The sequence below is a fragment of the Phalacrocorax aristotelis genome, chromosome 1, assembly GCF_949628215.1.
Source record: "Phalacrocorax aristotelis chromosome 1, bGulAri2.1, whole genome shotgun sequence".
NCBI lineage: Eukaryota > Metazoa > Chordata > Aves > Suliformes > Phalacrocoracidae > Phalacrocorax > Phalacrocorax aristotelis.
The window spans coordinates 202,969,275-202,982,915 of NC_134276.1; the positions used below are offsets into that span (position 1 = coordinate 202,969,275).

Consider the following 13,641-nt stretch of genomic DNA (forward strand, 5'->3'; position numbering starts at 1 on the left):
CCCTGTTCAGCCAGCTCAGGCCAGGGCCCCATAGCAGCTGATTGCCCTGTCTGCAGCCTAACAGATCCTGAGGTGCTGCTGGTGGAAGAGGTTACCTTGTCTAGCTGGGCATCACCAGCCCTCTTGACACAGGTATCTGGTTTTGGGAATTCTGTCCCAATTAATTTCCATCAAAATAAATGCTGTAAATAGTAGTTTGTTACTCTAATCCACCTGAACTGAAATGGGGTAGGAAATTCTTGCATAAGCAGTTTTGAGCAGAGTTGTTTGCAACCGCTCACAGTCTGAAACTGTTTACACTTAAAATTTCCCAGGTCTGTGGCCTGGGGATGAAGCCAGTGTGGTAACATTTTCCTAGCTGCTGCCAAACAACGTCTGGATGAAAGGTTACATCCCAAATAATTGTTTATGCATAACAAATACTGGACAGCGATACAACCAGCCATTTCAATCCAATCTACACAGTGGAAATAGCCTGGGTTTTAAGAAGTATTTCAAACATGTTTTCATAAACATATTTAATCAGAAGCATAGACAAAACATAAACTCTTAGTGGGTCCTGGTTATTACATTTTTGCTGTTGGTCTACAGCCATTATACTTCACTGAAGCTGTTAAAATGTTATTAAAGACTGTCTCTCCTTTAATTCCAGAGCAGTTTCCATTTCTGAGCTGCTTAGTCACCTCTTACTACCACTGCAAGCTGCCCTCCCAGTAGCTTAGCTTCATAGTGATAGGACTATATTTGCACATCCCTGCTGCCAGACGCTGAGCCTGCTTTTTTCACTCCAGGGGCTTCATATGATCTCAGAAAAACTTGCTCTGTAGTGACTGCTGTGCACTTCCACTGCAGCTGCTGCTGTTCCCCACCAACCTGGAATGAGATCCGAGGAACAGAAAGAAGCCTCCCACAAACATCTGTGAGACCTCCCATCTCCTGCTGAGTAGCACTCTGCTGCTCCTGGGAGGTATTCTTCTAACTGAAGTTGTGGAAGTCTGGGTTGTTGATCTAAGGCTGCCTATCTTACAGTGAACCACACTGGGACAAATATGATGCCATACAATATACGTAATGGCTGGCTGCTTCAGGAAAAAAACCTCACAAACCTTAAAACATTACAGTTAAAAGAAATACCTTCCTCTCCCACCAGTAAGGTGACAAAGTATTCAGAAGTAGAAATATGAAATTCCCGTGTATTAGCAGCTGGATAGAGGACAGAAATCTGACTAATTCTCTGCTGAAAGAAAGGTGAATATAAAGTTCAAACTTGTTCAATTCTAGTTTGGCTTGTCTGACAGCTGCCTCATCATCACACACTGCACTGGCCCAACCATCAACCCAAGACAAAAGAGAGACCTAAGAAACAACTGAACAGTCGGGAATAGGGAAAATGGGATTGTACAGGCTGCGTGAGGGAGCTGGGGTGACTGCAGCAGGGTAAAAGTTGCAAGGAAGTACAGGTATTACGAGACTATGACATTGTTGTACAGGGGGGCGTAACATAAAAAGCTGGATCAGCTACAGGATGCAAAGGACCTAAAATAGGGAACAAAGCTTTGTATGTTACATTACTTGCAGAATAACTTTTTAAAAAATCTGAAAATAAGAAAATAGGAAGAGTGAGTACCTGGCAATGTTACAAGTAATATATACAGGGAAGGAATGTATCTAGTGGCTTTGAACTGGAGATGAATTTTCCCATATTCAAACGGCTTATAATGAGAAAAATGACCATATTCTAAAACAACCCTGGGAGTTAAATAACTAACTCCCATCTTTAGCAATTTATGTATATTTGAACACTATGGCTGTTCAGAGTACAGCTTTAAGACTCCAATTTTGCAGTTTATTCTACATCAACACAGTGAAGTGTGTTCAGATGCCTACAAAATCCACAAGGGAAGAAGGTCTACAATTCATTTCACCCTCAAAAAGGGATGATAATCTTCCATTGACTTTTATGATGTATAATTGGCCAGATCAAGCACTCCTTAATTACTAGTGTTATTAACAGCGACCTAGGTCTTGTACTTCAGGCAGAAATCTCTACTGATCTCACACAGGCACAACAACTGCTGCCTTCAAAATCAAGTATTCAGTTCCTAAATAGGTCAAGGTATTTCAAGTCCTCTAAAATTCTATTTCCCCACTATTACCACCAACAACAAAAAAGTCTTTGTGTTATACGATTCTAATAAATAACTTTTTCTTCTCTGCTCCTTGTGGCTAATGGGACAGTTCACTGCAAGTAACAGTTGCTTGCCAAATCATAAAGGTCTTAAGAAAATGCTAACACAGGGCATGGTTAATACTTTCAAGAATCCCTTTCTTCTACCATTGAGTTGTATAGTTTTTATTTTTGGTGCAGAAGGCTGGAGGCATTTTCAGAACTGAGGAGAACTGAGTATTGCACTATAGTTGGATGAACTTGACACTGGAAATTCAGCAGTACGAAATACAACGTCAGGCAGTTGGGAAATAAGAGCTTTTGCTGTAAAACTGGGAGTTCATAAATTACATGATGAATATTAGTTGAGGAAAAGTGAGGCATTAGAAAGAGAAGAGAGAAGTACTAACTGCAGAAGACATTGCTGGGGTTTTACCTGGAAAGCTCTACATAATTGTGATCATCCAGCATCAAGAAAACATTACAACCCAAAAGAGTGAAAAAACCAGTTGTCTGAAGGAACAGAGACCCTATCACACCAAAATAGGTTATAGAGACTGTCTCAGTTAGCCTGGGATAGCAAAGCATGTCTGCAGTTTCCCATTTGTTAACACATCAGGATGGTGACCATATCAGAAAAGTAACTTTGCTGTCTTCAGTTGTGAACTAGACTTGATAGACATGCCTTTCAAACATTTGTTTGTATACCTAAATTGGAACATATTCGCAATGAAAAAACGATCAAGTCTTTTATGTCATTGCATTAAAAGAATTGTGAGAATTTAGATATCTAAATGATTAAAAGATTTTGGGAGTAGCATCAAAACCAACCTCCCCTCCCCCAGGTTGTCAGTTTATAGTGTAATAAAAAAAATGACAATTGTATACAAACCCAAGCAATTTATTTAGAAAATTTAGAACTATTCACTTTTATCTTCATAGAAGTATCAGAGTCAGAAAACTAAATGATTTCTGTGTAAACATATAAAGAAAACAAATTATTTGATAACAAATAATTGTACTGCACATATTTGTGAAATTTCCCTTGCCAGAACAAATGCAGCTGGTGTGTAGCGTTCTTATCTCGTTCTAATTTCTACTATTTCCCTCCTATACAAAGATTCAAAGCCAAGCGGCTGTCATGCTTTGATAAGCAACATGCCAGCAGACAGAAAGGCCTGCAAGAGTCCCACTGAGAGAATCTGTCAGCTTTTCTTTGACCTATAAAGTTCTTTTTTGGTAGATGAGAGGGATTTAATCTTTTATATAATTATCATACAGTAGATAAACAAAACTGGATTTAGAGTGAACTTTCAAGTCTTGTATTTTATATTCAGCTAAGTTTGTACTTAATGTAAACTATTTCTTCATTTTTCTCTTTCTTTCTGTCTGTCATCGTTTATCTATTCCAGGTTTCTTTCACAATGTGAATCAGGGAATTTTTCTGAGTTCTAAGTAAGTTTAGAAAGTTTTAGTCTGTAAAAGGAACATCTAATTTAAAAAAGGATACTATGCTGAGCTTCAAGGCCTCACTATCTTTAAGCTTGAAAAATCTACTCAAATTTAAAAGTACAGCTTATGTCAGTTAAAGCAAACTCTTCTATAATTGCTCCCTTTTTATTTTTTTGGTCTGAAATTCTTGGTATTATTTATGAGCAGTCTTTCTATTTTAGGAGGTTTCACATAAGGAGGGTCCTAGTTTTGCAAACATATTGCTGTAAGCAACTGGAGTCTTACAATAATCAAACCTCTGTGTAGTAGTGCACTGTAAATAGAATTCCCCATTTGTGGAATCTGGAATATTTTCTGGCGTGAAAAATGCTGACACATAAAAACACTAAAAATATAAAGTATCACCCTCATCGTAATGTTATGCTGTGTTGAAAATACTTACGTGATGTACGAATGTGACTAAAAAGTAGGAACCCAATTAAAACTTCAACAATGTATCGACAATTGCAAAATACAAGTTTACATCGAACTAAAATACTTTTCAGTTATCACACCCCATAATGGTCATTCAGATAATCTAATACTGCTGAGGTACTCGATAAAGCATTAAAAACCTTTTTTTCTTGTTTTGAAGTTAGCCGTTCCATCATGTACATTAAGTGGTGGTGAAAACACGTAAAAGGAGTTCCATGCTCAAGAGCAATGTCAACCCAGTCCTGGATGCACTTCAAAGGCGTCTCTTTGTATCCCGCAAACATAGCCGGATTTGCTAAGAGTCCTCTAGCTGCCATTATCCCTTCAAATTGGAAATTAAAGCAGTAAGTTACATTATAGTTTAAATTTTACATTAAATATTCCTGTAGACTTTGTATAGCACCCCTTAGGACAACCACCCAAAGCTTACAGATGGGTAATGGGAGAACAACAGGGATGAATATTACAGCTGTACCAGAGAAATCCATTGAACAATCCAAAGCTCAGAGTACCTATAACACCTGTCAGCACATTAAACTTGATGATGTATCCCTTCCAGGAATTTTGAAATGAAACACAAGACACAGAAGCCTTTCTTCCCTACTTCTTAAACAGCAATTCAATAGTATTTTTCTTCTATTTGCTACACACACACAAGCCTGTCTTTTTAACTTAAAATTATGATGGAAAGACATGAGAGTAGCAATATGGTAAATTTAGTCATTTTTAGGGCAACTCAGCTGATTCATTGACCTAGAATCCTTCTTCCAGTAAGAACTCAATGTCTCAATTATATAAATCTCAGGGCTCCTGATCTGCAGTAAATCTTTCTGAACAAGCCAGTGTATTTGCAAGTATAATTCGAAATTGTCAGATAAACCCATACAGGTTCTACTGCAATTTTTCTGCGATTAAGGGATTCTGTTTTCCTGCACTGTCAACATACAGTCTGTCACACTTAGTCTCTTCTTAAAAAAATAGGATGATCAAAAATGAAAAATTTCTTTTGTTATTGTCCATGATAGGAAAAAAAAATTATGCTTGGTATTTTTATCAGCAACAATGTTAGGTGGGCTATGAGAATGTTATTCTCTGTTCTATATTTCCTTCCTGCTTTGTATTTGGGGAGAAAGTCATGTACCAGCACGGCAGTTCAGTTCAGCTAGTTTTTGTTGTTGCTATTAAACACCAATAGTGTCAAAAGAAACCTGCCACATGAACTTTTCCTTATGACACTAGCTACTGTTCTCTGACCTGTTATTCTCTAGCTGTAAGATCTAAAGTGTGTAGATACAGATCACCTCTTCAAAACATATACTGAATTTCCATATTGTCTGGAAGCCACAGACAGTTGCAGGAATCTGTTGTGACTAAATAACTGCTGGGCAATTCTTTACACCCAAATTTTACCACTGAAGTGTAAGACAAGGTACATGCATACAGATCTGTGTGTGCCTCACCGTATCCTTGAAGCTAACCATCTTAACCCTTAAGTATCTGGCTTAACAGTATTTCCTTTATAAGATATCTGCTCCTATGTGCAGGAAGTAGAGATTTCCAAGTGGAAGTTTACAGTTGGACTAGATGATTCCGGAGGTCCCTTCCAACCTGGGATTCTGTGATTCTGAGTTCTTTAAAAGATGATCAGCTCCATAAACAGATGGAATGAATGGCCCGAACTCCACCACTGAGTGATGAGACAGCAAAATTAAGCAATGAATTTTTGTAATTTGCCTCAGAAATCATTATTTGTGACTCTGAATAACAGTACTCTAGTGCTCTGATGATTACAAGTGATTCTGTTTTTGGGTTTGTAAGGCATCTAAAACATCCTCTTTCATTTGTCTCCTCAAAGAGTGAAAAGCACTCAAATCATGTCCTACTTCCAGCCAAAATAAATACTTTGAAATCTGACTTGTAAGTTTACTTAGAAAATAGGTTATGTTTAATCTTACCATCTGCTCCTGTCAAGTGATGAACATTTTCAGCATCTTTTAAAGTTTTAATGTCTCCATTAGCCACAATAGGTATCGACATGCTTTGTTTAATTATTTTAATTGCATCATAATGTGCAGGCTGATGTCTTTCTTCTACACTTCTCCCATGTACTGTAATCCATGAAACTCCAGTTGCTTCAGCTTTTTGACATAGGTCAATTGTTCTTTTTAAGTCCTCATGGATCCTAAAATTCCAAGCAATGAAAACATTAGATAGTAAGTTACCTGAACTGTATAAAAAGCCCCCCTCCTTAGAGAGGAGTTACCACATTTCTATAACATTAGAATTAAAGAAAATATTACTGTTGGAAGAGATTTTTTTTTTAATAAAGGCATATGAGTTTAGTGTATTGAAACCACTATTTAATTTAGCACTTCCCAATCACATCACATCTCTGAAATATACATGGTAAATTTTGTAGAGATTGAGCAATGGTGCCCAAAAAATTCTAAAATAAACATAATTATTTTGCCTATTTTGTGGAAAAAAAAAAATAAAAAAAATCCAATTTATACTAGTTCCCCTTTCCTGAAGGATTTCAAACTGAGTTGAAACTTAACTGACAAATATGCAAAGGCCACATGGGATGCGTGGGTGAATAGCAGATGAAGGGGTGCAAAGCAATGCAAAGCAACAGTTTACAGAAGTTTAGAAAGCAATGAAGGGAAGCAGGATGTGTTCCTTAGAGCAGCTATGGGGACCAGTTCCTAGTTTTGTTACCCTTCCCCTTAGAGCCAACAGCAACTGTGGCTCTGGCATCCAACAGCTCACAAAGTCCTTGGATGATACAGGCTATGCATTGCTTTTCGTTTATGCAACCCTAGACCTTTTAACTTGTATTTTTGTGTCATTTGGATTGCAAGAAAACTCTAGCATCTAGTATGTTATTGGGGTATGTAGTCAAAGGCTGTGCTGGTTCTACTATCTAAGTTTGGGATTACTTGTCCCAGATATTCTTCCACCATCTGGGGTCAAAAAATCTCAGCAGTCTTCACGTGTAAGGAAATTATTATAATGTGTAATATTCTATTGACAGAATTACATATATTATAGTGTAACTATTACACTAACACATTTCTTTAAAATAAATTAAAAGGATTGTTCCATGTACCACAAACAGCACTTAAGTTAGACCCACCTTATTTTAATAGATACTGAAAATCTAGGGTTGTCGATCTGATTCCGTACATGTCTCACCATGTCTCGAACAAGCTCTGGTTTATTCATTAAGCAAGCACCATAACCTTCTGTCATCGCCCACCTTTAAGAGAAAGAACATTTGTATTCTACATTTGAAAAAAATGCAGATCAATTTCAGTCAAATCCATCAGTTTCTTTCCTTACAACCTTTAGAATGTGTGGTTGAGTAAACAGAGATAGTACTGGCTGTAGATCAATAATTCCTTCGCAGTTTGACACCAGCTTTTAGATCCTGGTTCAGTCTCCATTGTGCTGTTTGAACTTTGGGCAAGTTACTATTCTCTTCCAGTTCAATTTTCTGTCCACAAAATGGACTCACAAGGAAGATAAACTAACATTTAATCAACAATGGTTTAGATCATACATAAAATAAATAGTTTGATATTTCCCCTCCCATTGGATCATGGATTTCTTCTAAACAGAAAATTACTCTGGATTGAAAAGGAAGACTTTTGAAGTGCAAGTAAGGATATGATTTCAGTAATATTCTGTATTTCCTCAACTGCAAAACGCTTTATTTTCATTGGCAGGAAATAACCTTTGCATCCACTTAGCATCAGCAGTTTTTTTCTTAATTTTTCCTATAAAGGCAGACTAAGTGCACAAAATTTTGTTATTTTGAAACCAGCATGCACAAGAAACAAATGATTAAAATGTAAGCGTAGATTTTTGGCCTAAAAGGAACATACAGCTTGGCATACTTCACTGTAGTTAGCTTAGAAAAAAAAAATACACTTCCATTCCAGAGTCTTGGATCTCTCTAGAAAAGTTTTCAAAAATACTATAATTTTAAGTCAAGAAAATCTAATTAGAATAGACAAATTAAGTATTTGCACCATAATATTATCTTTTGCTTTCCTACATTTATTTTTGAGGTCTTCACTTAGAAAAAGACTGCCTGACAAGCATACAATAAATGGTTCTCAATTGAACCAGTGAGCAAGAACCTTCATTTGTGCTGTTTCACTGTCAAGACAAAATCTCTATCAATTTGAGAAGTAGATCACATTCACTGTACTTATAAACCTAATAAAAGAGCGAATAAATTATTTTCAGCACTTCCTGAATAATATAACCTGTATAATTATATATTAGATACTATCCTTCTCTTGCAGAAATCTGAGACATCAGTGACTTGCCTAATTGCTTTGGTAACTGCCACATCATTTCTCAAAACACTCTCCAAATTATTTGCACCAAGCTCTTTTTGGTAATGCTTATTTAACAGCTGTTGAGGAGGGATGGACACTTCACTTCTGAGCCAACATTCAATATCTCAGAATTGAAAAAAAGCAAGTTGGCAAATACACCTGGTTTTTCCAGTCTCACCAAGGTGACAGGCCTCTCAGAACATTCAGAACAATTTTGCCACACAGACATTTCTGACAGGTTAAAATGCTGTTTCTCTCTCAAAGTCTCTTTTTAAGTTAAGACAGAAATTACTATGAAAATGAAGACCATCATTCTTTATTCTCAAATTATTTCATCATATTTACCCAGCTTTTTCAAAACTTTACCTCTGAGGACAGCCACAGTTTAGGTCTATTCCATCTGCAAAAGGACAGACGATATGGGCAGCATCACACAAAACCTGTGCTTCTTTAGCAGCAAACTGAACAATCAATGGATGATCACCTACTCCAATGAAAAGATATTCAGAGAGTTAAAAAAAAACTCAACAAACCAGAAAATAAAAAGAAGAAATTCTACATTTTGAATGTTTTTCATATATTGAAAAGCCATCTGGCCACGGTCCTGGGCAACTGGCTCTAGGTGACCCTGCCTGAGCACAGTGGCTGGATAACATGATCTACAGAGGTCCTTCCAAACTCAACTATGTTGTGATTCTGCAAGCCCTAGATCACAAATAAATAAAGGTAGCTGTCCAGTGGTTACTAAATGAGTATGTCTGTCAAGGGAGGTGGGAATTCAAATATATGTGTCCTAGAGTGTTGCTGGACTCAACATACACTTTTTCTGACTGAAATTGGTCAGATGCTTATCCTTCACAAAGACTATATGGGAAACTGAGTATTTGCTATTTTTCAGCAGCCTTCACGCTTCCCCTCCTAGCCCACCCCTTCTTGTCTGCATGCTGCCCCTTTGCTATGCTGACATGGCTGTCTGTCTTGCCAGGTGGGAAACTTGCTTACAGAACCAACCCTTCAGAAAGGAGCTAAGCAATGCACAAGCTTTGCCTTTCATTATCCCAGACCATCTTTTTCCTCTTCTGTGCCAGCGTGGCTGGTTTTTATCCACAATGCAATATGCAGAGTTGGAATAAGAACACACGGGCAGAGGCAGCTTTAGCAGCTTTGTCTCAAGTGGGAGACCAAAGTGTCAGTGCTCCTCAGCTTGGGTCTGCTGAACTACTTGCAATTTACTAAGCCCCTGCAGGGAGCCAGATGGTCATCTGAAACATGCTGTCCTCTTTTATAGTTACAGCATTACATTAAAAGCATCTAAAAATATCTCAGTCTTAGCACTCACTTTCCATATAAACAATTGGTGCTGTTAAGAGGAAGGGGGATATCTGAGCACTGATGGAAAGACATGATCCAACAGATGCACAAAGCAAATGCATTTCTGGTACTGAAAAGACCACAAGTGCTTCTGAAGATTTTTCTAGTTTAGTGGAAAATAAGTAGTTTCTGAAGTAGTGGAGCATAAGTCAGAAAGGGCAGCAGTACCCTCTCAACCAAGCTGAGACACTGCGAGAAGTTAACTAAAAATCCAGCAAGCAAAAATATCTCTTGCGTATTTTCAAAGCACCATCCATTTAATACAGTGCTCTAGCTGAAGAGATTTACATTGTTACAGCTAATATTTTGGAATAATCCCACACTCCTAGTATTTTGGTTGAGCATTAAGTAATAAAAACACCGAGTCTGCCCATATCAAATTTTTAGCAGCAGCCACCACAAAGAACATCTACCTCTATTTGAGAAATACACAACAAAGAAATAGCAATGCTGAAGAAAACAGAAACTGCAATCAATTGTAGGCTCCAAATGTATTCCACTAATTAGAAGACAAAAACCTCAAACAGCCAGGAAGGTAAACAAAAAACCACAGTAAAATTTCACATCCTGTTGTGGAGCTACTTGTTAAAGCATAAATGCCTATAATGTAAATACTATAATCTTGGCACAGCTGTCTGAGGGAGAATGTTTTACAGGACTGTATAATTAAGGGCACATGAAAGAGGTGACTAGGGAAAAGATATTGTTTACAACACTAGCACATTTCATTTTGTACCCCTTGTTATATGGCAGCAAAGTTACAGCGTAAACAATTTCCTCTTTCCCCATCCCTGCATGCCCCCAGAATACACTACATATCTGACCCATGGAACTTTAATGCCACAGGATGTCGTATAGATCACAAGTATAAGTAAATTCAAAGGGGTCAAACTGGTGGCTCTGTGGAGCTTTGAGCCACTGCCAAATTACATTTTCAGTTATGTTCTTACTCATTTATTTTTACACACAAAGAATTATTCATGCTTTTTTAAAGTTGAACTCCACTAATACGAGAGCCTACCTGTGCTTCCCAGTGTGACTTTTCTCTGTAACTGCTCTGTTCTATTTGAATAATGGACCACAGTAAACAGCCAGTGCTAAAATGATGAAATATACTTCCCCTACTATTATATATACACTTATGAAACCACCAATTCAGTGGTCTGAATAGATTAAATCATCACACTTCATAGAGCCAGCAGATATGTATCATTATTGTCACCCCTTCCCACACATTTCATACCACTTTTGCCTTTTGCTTTACAGCCAGGACTCTACAACTCCTTTTATTCCTTCTTTTTGTATGTGTTCTGGTTATGTTTCTGTACTATGAGCCATGCTTCTCCCCATCAGCCCTAGGCACGCTTCAACTTCCGGTTTCTTTGTGCCTTCTTGCTCCTTTCATCACCCTCTCGATACCTCAAGGAGTCCAACAAGAGCACCTTCCACTTTCCACTCCTGCTAATTTGAAACCCTGCTTCTTTTATCAATCCTCGATTCCACAGTATTGATGTCTGGCCTATTAATTTTTTTGCCTTTAGCAACCCTCTTACTTTTGTTAGAGACCAGAAAACTTTTCCTGCCAATGAGTTAAATGTTCTTCTCCGAAACACACAAGAAACAGCAATTGCTGGGAAAAGGATCTTATTACCATCTCGTACTGGGTCTGCCTGGGATGGAGTTAATTTTCAAGTTTATTTGAAGTTTATTTATAGCAGCCTGTACAGTGCTGTGTTTTGGATTTTGTGACAAAAGCAGGGTTGATAATGCACCACTGTTTTGGCTATTGCTCCACGGTATCAAAACTTTCTCTTTTTCTCAGTCTGCCTCCACCTTCCCCCAGCAAATAGATTGGGGGGGGCAAGAAACTGGCAGTAGACACAGCTGGGACAGCTGTCCCAAACTGGCCCAACGAATATTCCATACTGTATTACACCAAGCTCAGCGATGAAACAGGAGTGGTAGGGGAAGAAGGAAGTGGGTTGGGACATGGAAATTGTACCCCAGGGTGACCATTGCTTGGAGACTGGCTGGGCATTGGTCTGCTGGTGTAAGGTAGGAAGCGATTGCCTTTGCATCACTTGTTTTTTAATCTCCTTTCCTTCACTTACTAAACTGTCTTTACCTTGAGCCATGAATCTTTCTTGGTTTTGCTCTTCCTATTCTCTCCCTATGCTGCTGGGGGTGGAGGAGGAATAAGTGAGCAGCTGTGTGGGTGCACAGCTGGCCAGCTATGCGTGGTCAACCCACCACACATCTAGATCAGCTTGGAGGCCCTGATTTCAGGTGGAGACAAGGTTTACACTATTTCATTTGACACAGTATCACTGGAACGTGCTTACTCTCACCTAGGATACTTGTATGGTTTTACAATGGTATACCAAAATTGTTAACTGATGTCAAGTTGTGTGACAGACTTCATTCACTTGGCCAATTTGGCTTACCACCACATAAAACATTCTGACAAGGACATGGTTTCTTAAAAAAAAAATACCTTTGTTTGTTGTGAATTCGCTGTCTCTAGCTTTCGCAGATCTCACAAAATCAGCTGCCACTATCATTGGTGTATAACACAAATCACAACCGTACTTCCTAACCAAGGTTCTGAAAGCCAACCTGCAGACATGTGAAAATTAAGAGATAATTAGTAAAGACATTTTTCTGATTAGCTATTCTAAAATGCAGTACTGTGGGCATGTCCAAATATAATCATAAGATAAACCATATGCCATGTCCATCTCCGTATTAATTAAAGGAGAAAGAGGTAATCATCCCCGTTTTTACAGTCATGATAAACTTCCTCAGAGAAAATACACTGAAAACATAGTTGACATGACAGTTACTTACTTTGAATAGCGGACCATAGGGGCACATATTTTTACAACTTGCCCAGAATGAAACAAATCCATGGGATCTTTTAGCTGGCATTGCTTAGTTTCTACGATGTCACCAGTCATGTATAATTAACAATCCTTTTAGCATCTAAAAAAACAAGCAGTATTTGCGTGTAAGTAATTCAGCTATTTCTCCCAGACCATGCAGCAAAGCAGTATAGCTTAGGCCGGACTTGCTTTTCGGTAAAGCGTCCCGCAAGCAGTCCCTCGCGTCAGGAACCAGCCAGCTGCCGCCGCCACCTGCGACCACCGGCCCTGCGCCGGGCGCCCCGCTGGAATCTCTAACAGCCCCGCTGCGACGTCCCGCCCGGCTGGCAGGGAGGCAGGCAGGGAGGGACGGGGGAGGTCCCCAGCCCCGCTTCCCGGCGCAGAGCCGGCTCCGCCCCACCGGCCTCACGCTCAAAGTTTTCCCTCATGTCCGGCGAGAAACAGCCCCGCTTCAGCCTCGGCCCGCCGCTACAGGCCCGGCTCGCTCCGCCTCCGCCCGCGCGGCGGGGCTGCGGCCCGGCCGCCCTGCCCTGGGCTGGGCTGGCTCCAGCGCGTCTGTGTCCGCCGGAGGAGCCGGCCCGAGGGGCGCCGCGCTGCTGGAGCCGCAGCCCGGCCGTCGCCAGCCCTCCCGCCCTGCGGGATCCCGCTGCCGCCGGCCCCGCCCCGGCCCCCCGCTCACCAGCGCCCCGCCGCCGCCCGCCCGCCAGGCGGCCCCGTTCCGGCGCGCGCCTTCGCCATCATCGCCGCGCGCCGCCGCTCGGGAGTGACGCGCGGGCTGCCGGCACCTGCCAGCATGGAGGAGGCGGGGGCGGGCGGCGGCGCGGCCCCGGCCCCGGCCCTCGCCGAGCTGCTGGCGGACGGTGAGGCGCGGCGGCGGGCGGGCGGCGCCTGGCTGTGCCCCGCCGGCGGGACCGCGTCGGGGCTGCCGTCCCCCGGCGGCCCTGAG

The 13,641-nt window shown here is 40.4% G+C and overlaps 2 protein-coding genes across 5 annotated transcripts in view; one reads left to right on the forward strand and one right to left on the reverse strand.

The window, feature by feature from the left end:
- Positions 1 to 501: 501 nt before the first annotated feature.
- On the reverse strand, positions 502 to 13,449 carry DUS4L (dihydrouridine synthase 4 like). 4 transcript variants are annotated; one of them, XM_075081365.1, is made up of 8 exons: positions 13,375 to 13,449; positions 12,661 to 12,795; positions 12,308 to 12,429; positions 8,809 to 8,926; positions 7,230 to 7,352; positions 6,049 to 6,275; positions 4,234 to 4,415; positions 502 to 873 (listed from the first exon to the last, which is right to left on the reverse strand). In XM_075081365.1, exons 2-8 carry the CDS (start codon positions 12,768 to 12,770, stop codon positions 739 to 741), a joined length of 1,017 nt encoding a protein of 338 aa, XP_074937466.1. In that variant the 5' UTR covers positions 12,771 to 12,795; positions 13,375 to 13,449; the 3' UTR covers positions 502 to 738. The 4 variants fall into 4 exon arrangements, with proteins under 4 accessions (XP_074937466.1, XP_074937465.1, XP_074937467.1 ...); XM_075081364.1 differs by lacking the exon at positions 13,375 to 13,449 and adding an exon at positions 12,885 to 13,154; XM_075081366.1 differs by lacking the exon at positions 13,375 to 13,449 and having other exon boundaries at positions 12,661 to 12,860.
- COG5 (component of oligomeric golgi complex 5) overlaps positions 13,379 to 13,641 on the forward strand; it is a 210,020-nt gene continuing 209,757 nt past the window's right edge. Inside the window, exon 1 of the mRNA XM_075081357.1 lies at positions 13,379 to 13,555. Within this exon, the coding sequence (XP_074937458.1) occupies positions 13,489 to 13,555 (67 nt within the window). The 5' untranslated portion in view covers positions 13,379 to 13,488. The remainder of the gene's footprint in view (positions 13,556 to 13,641) is intronic.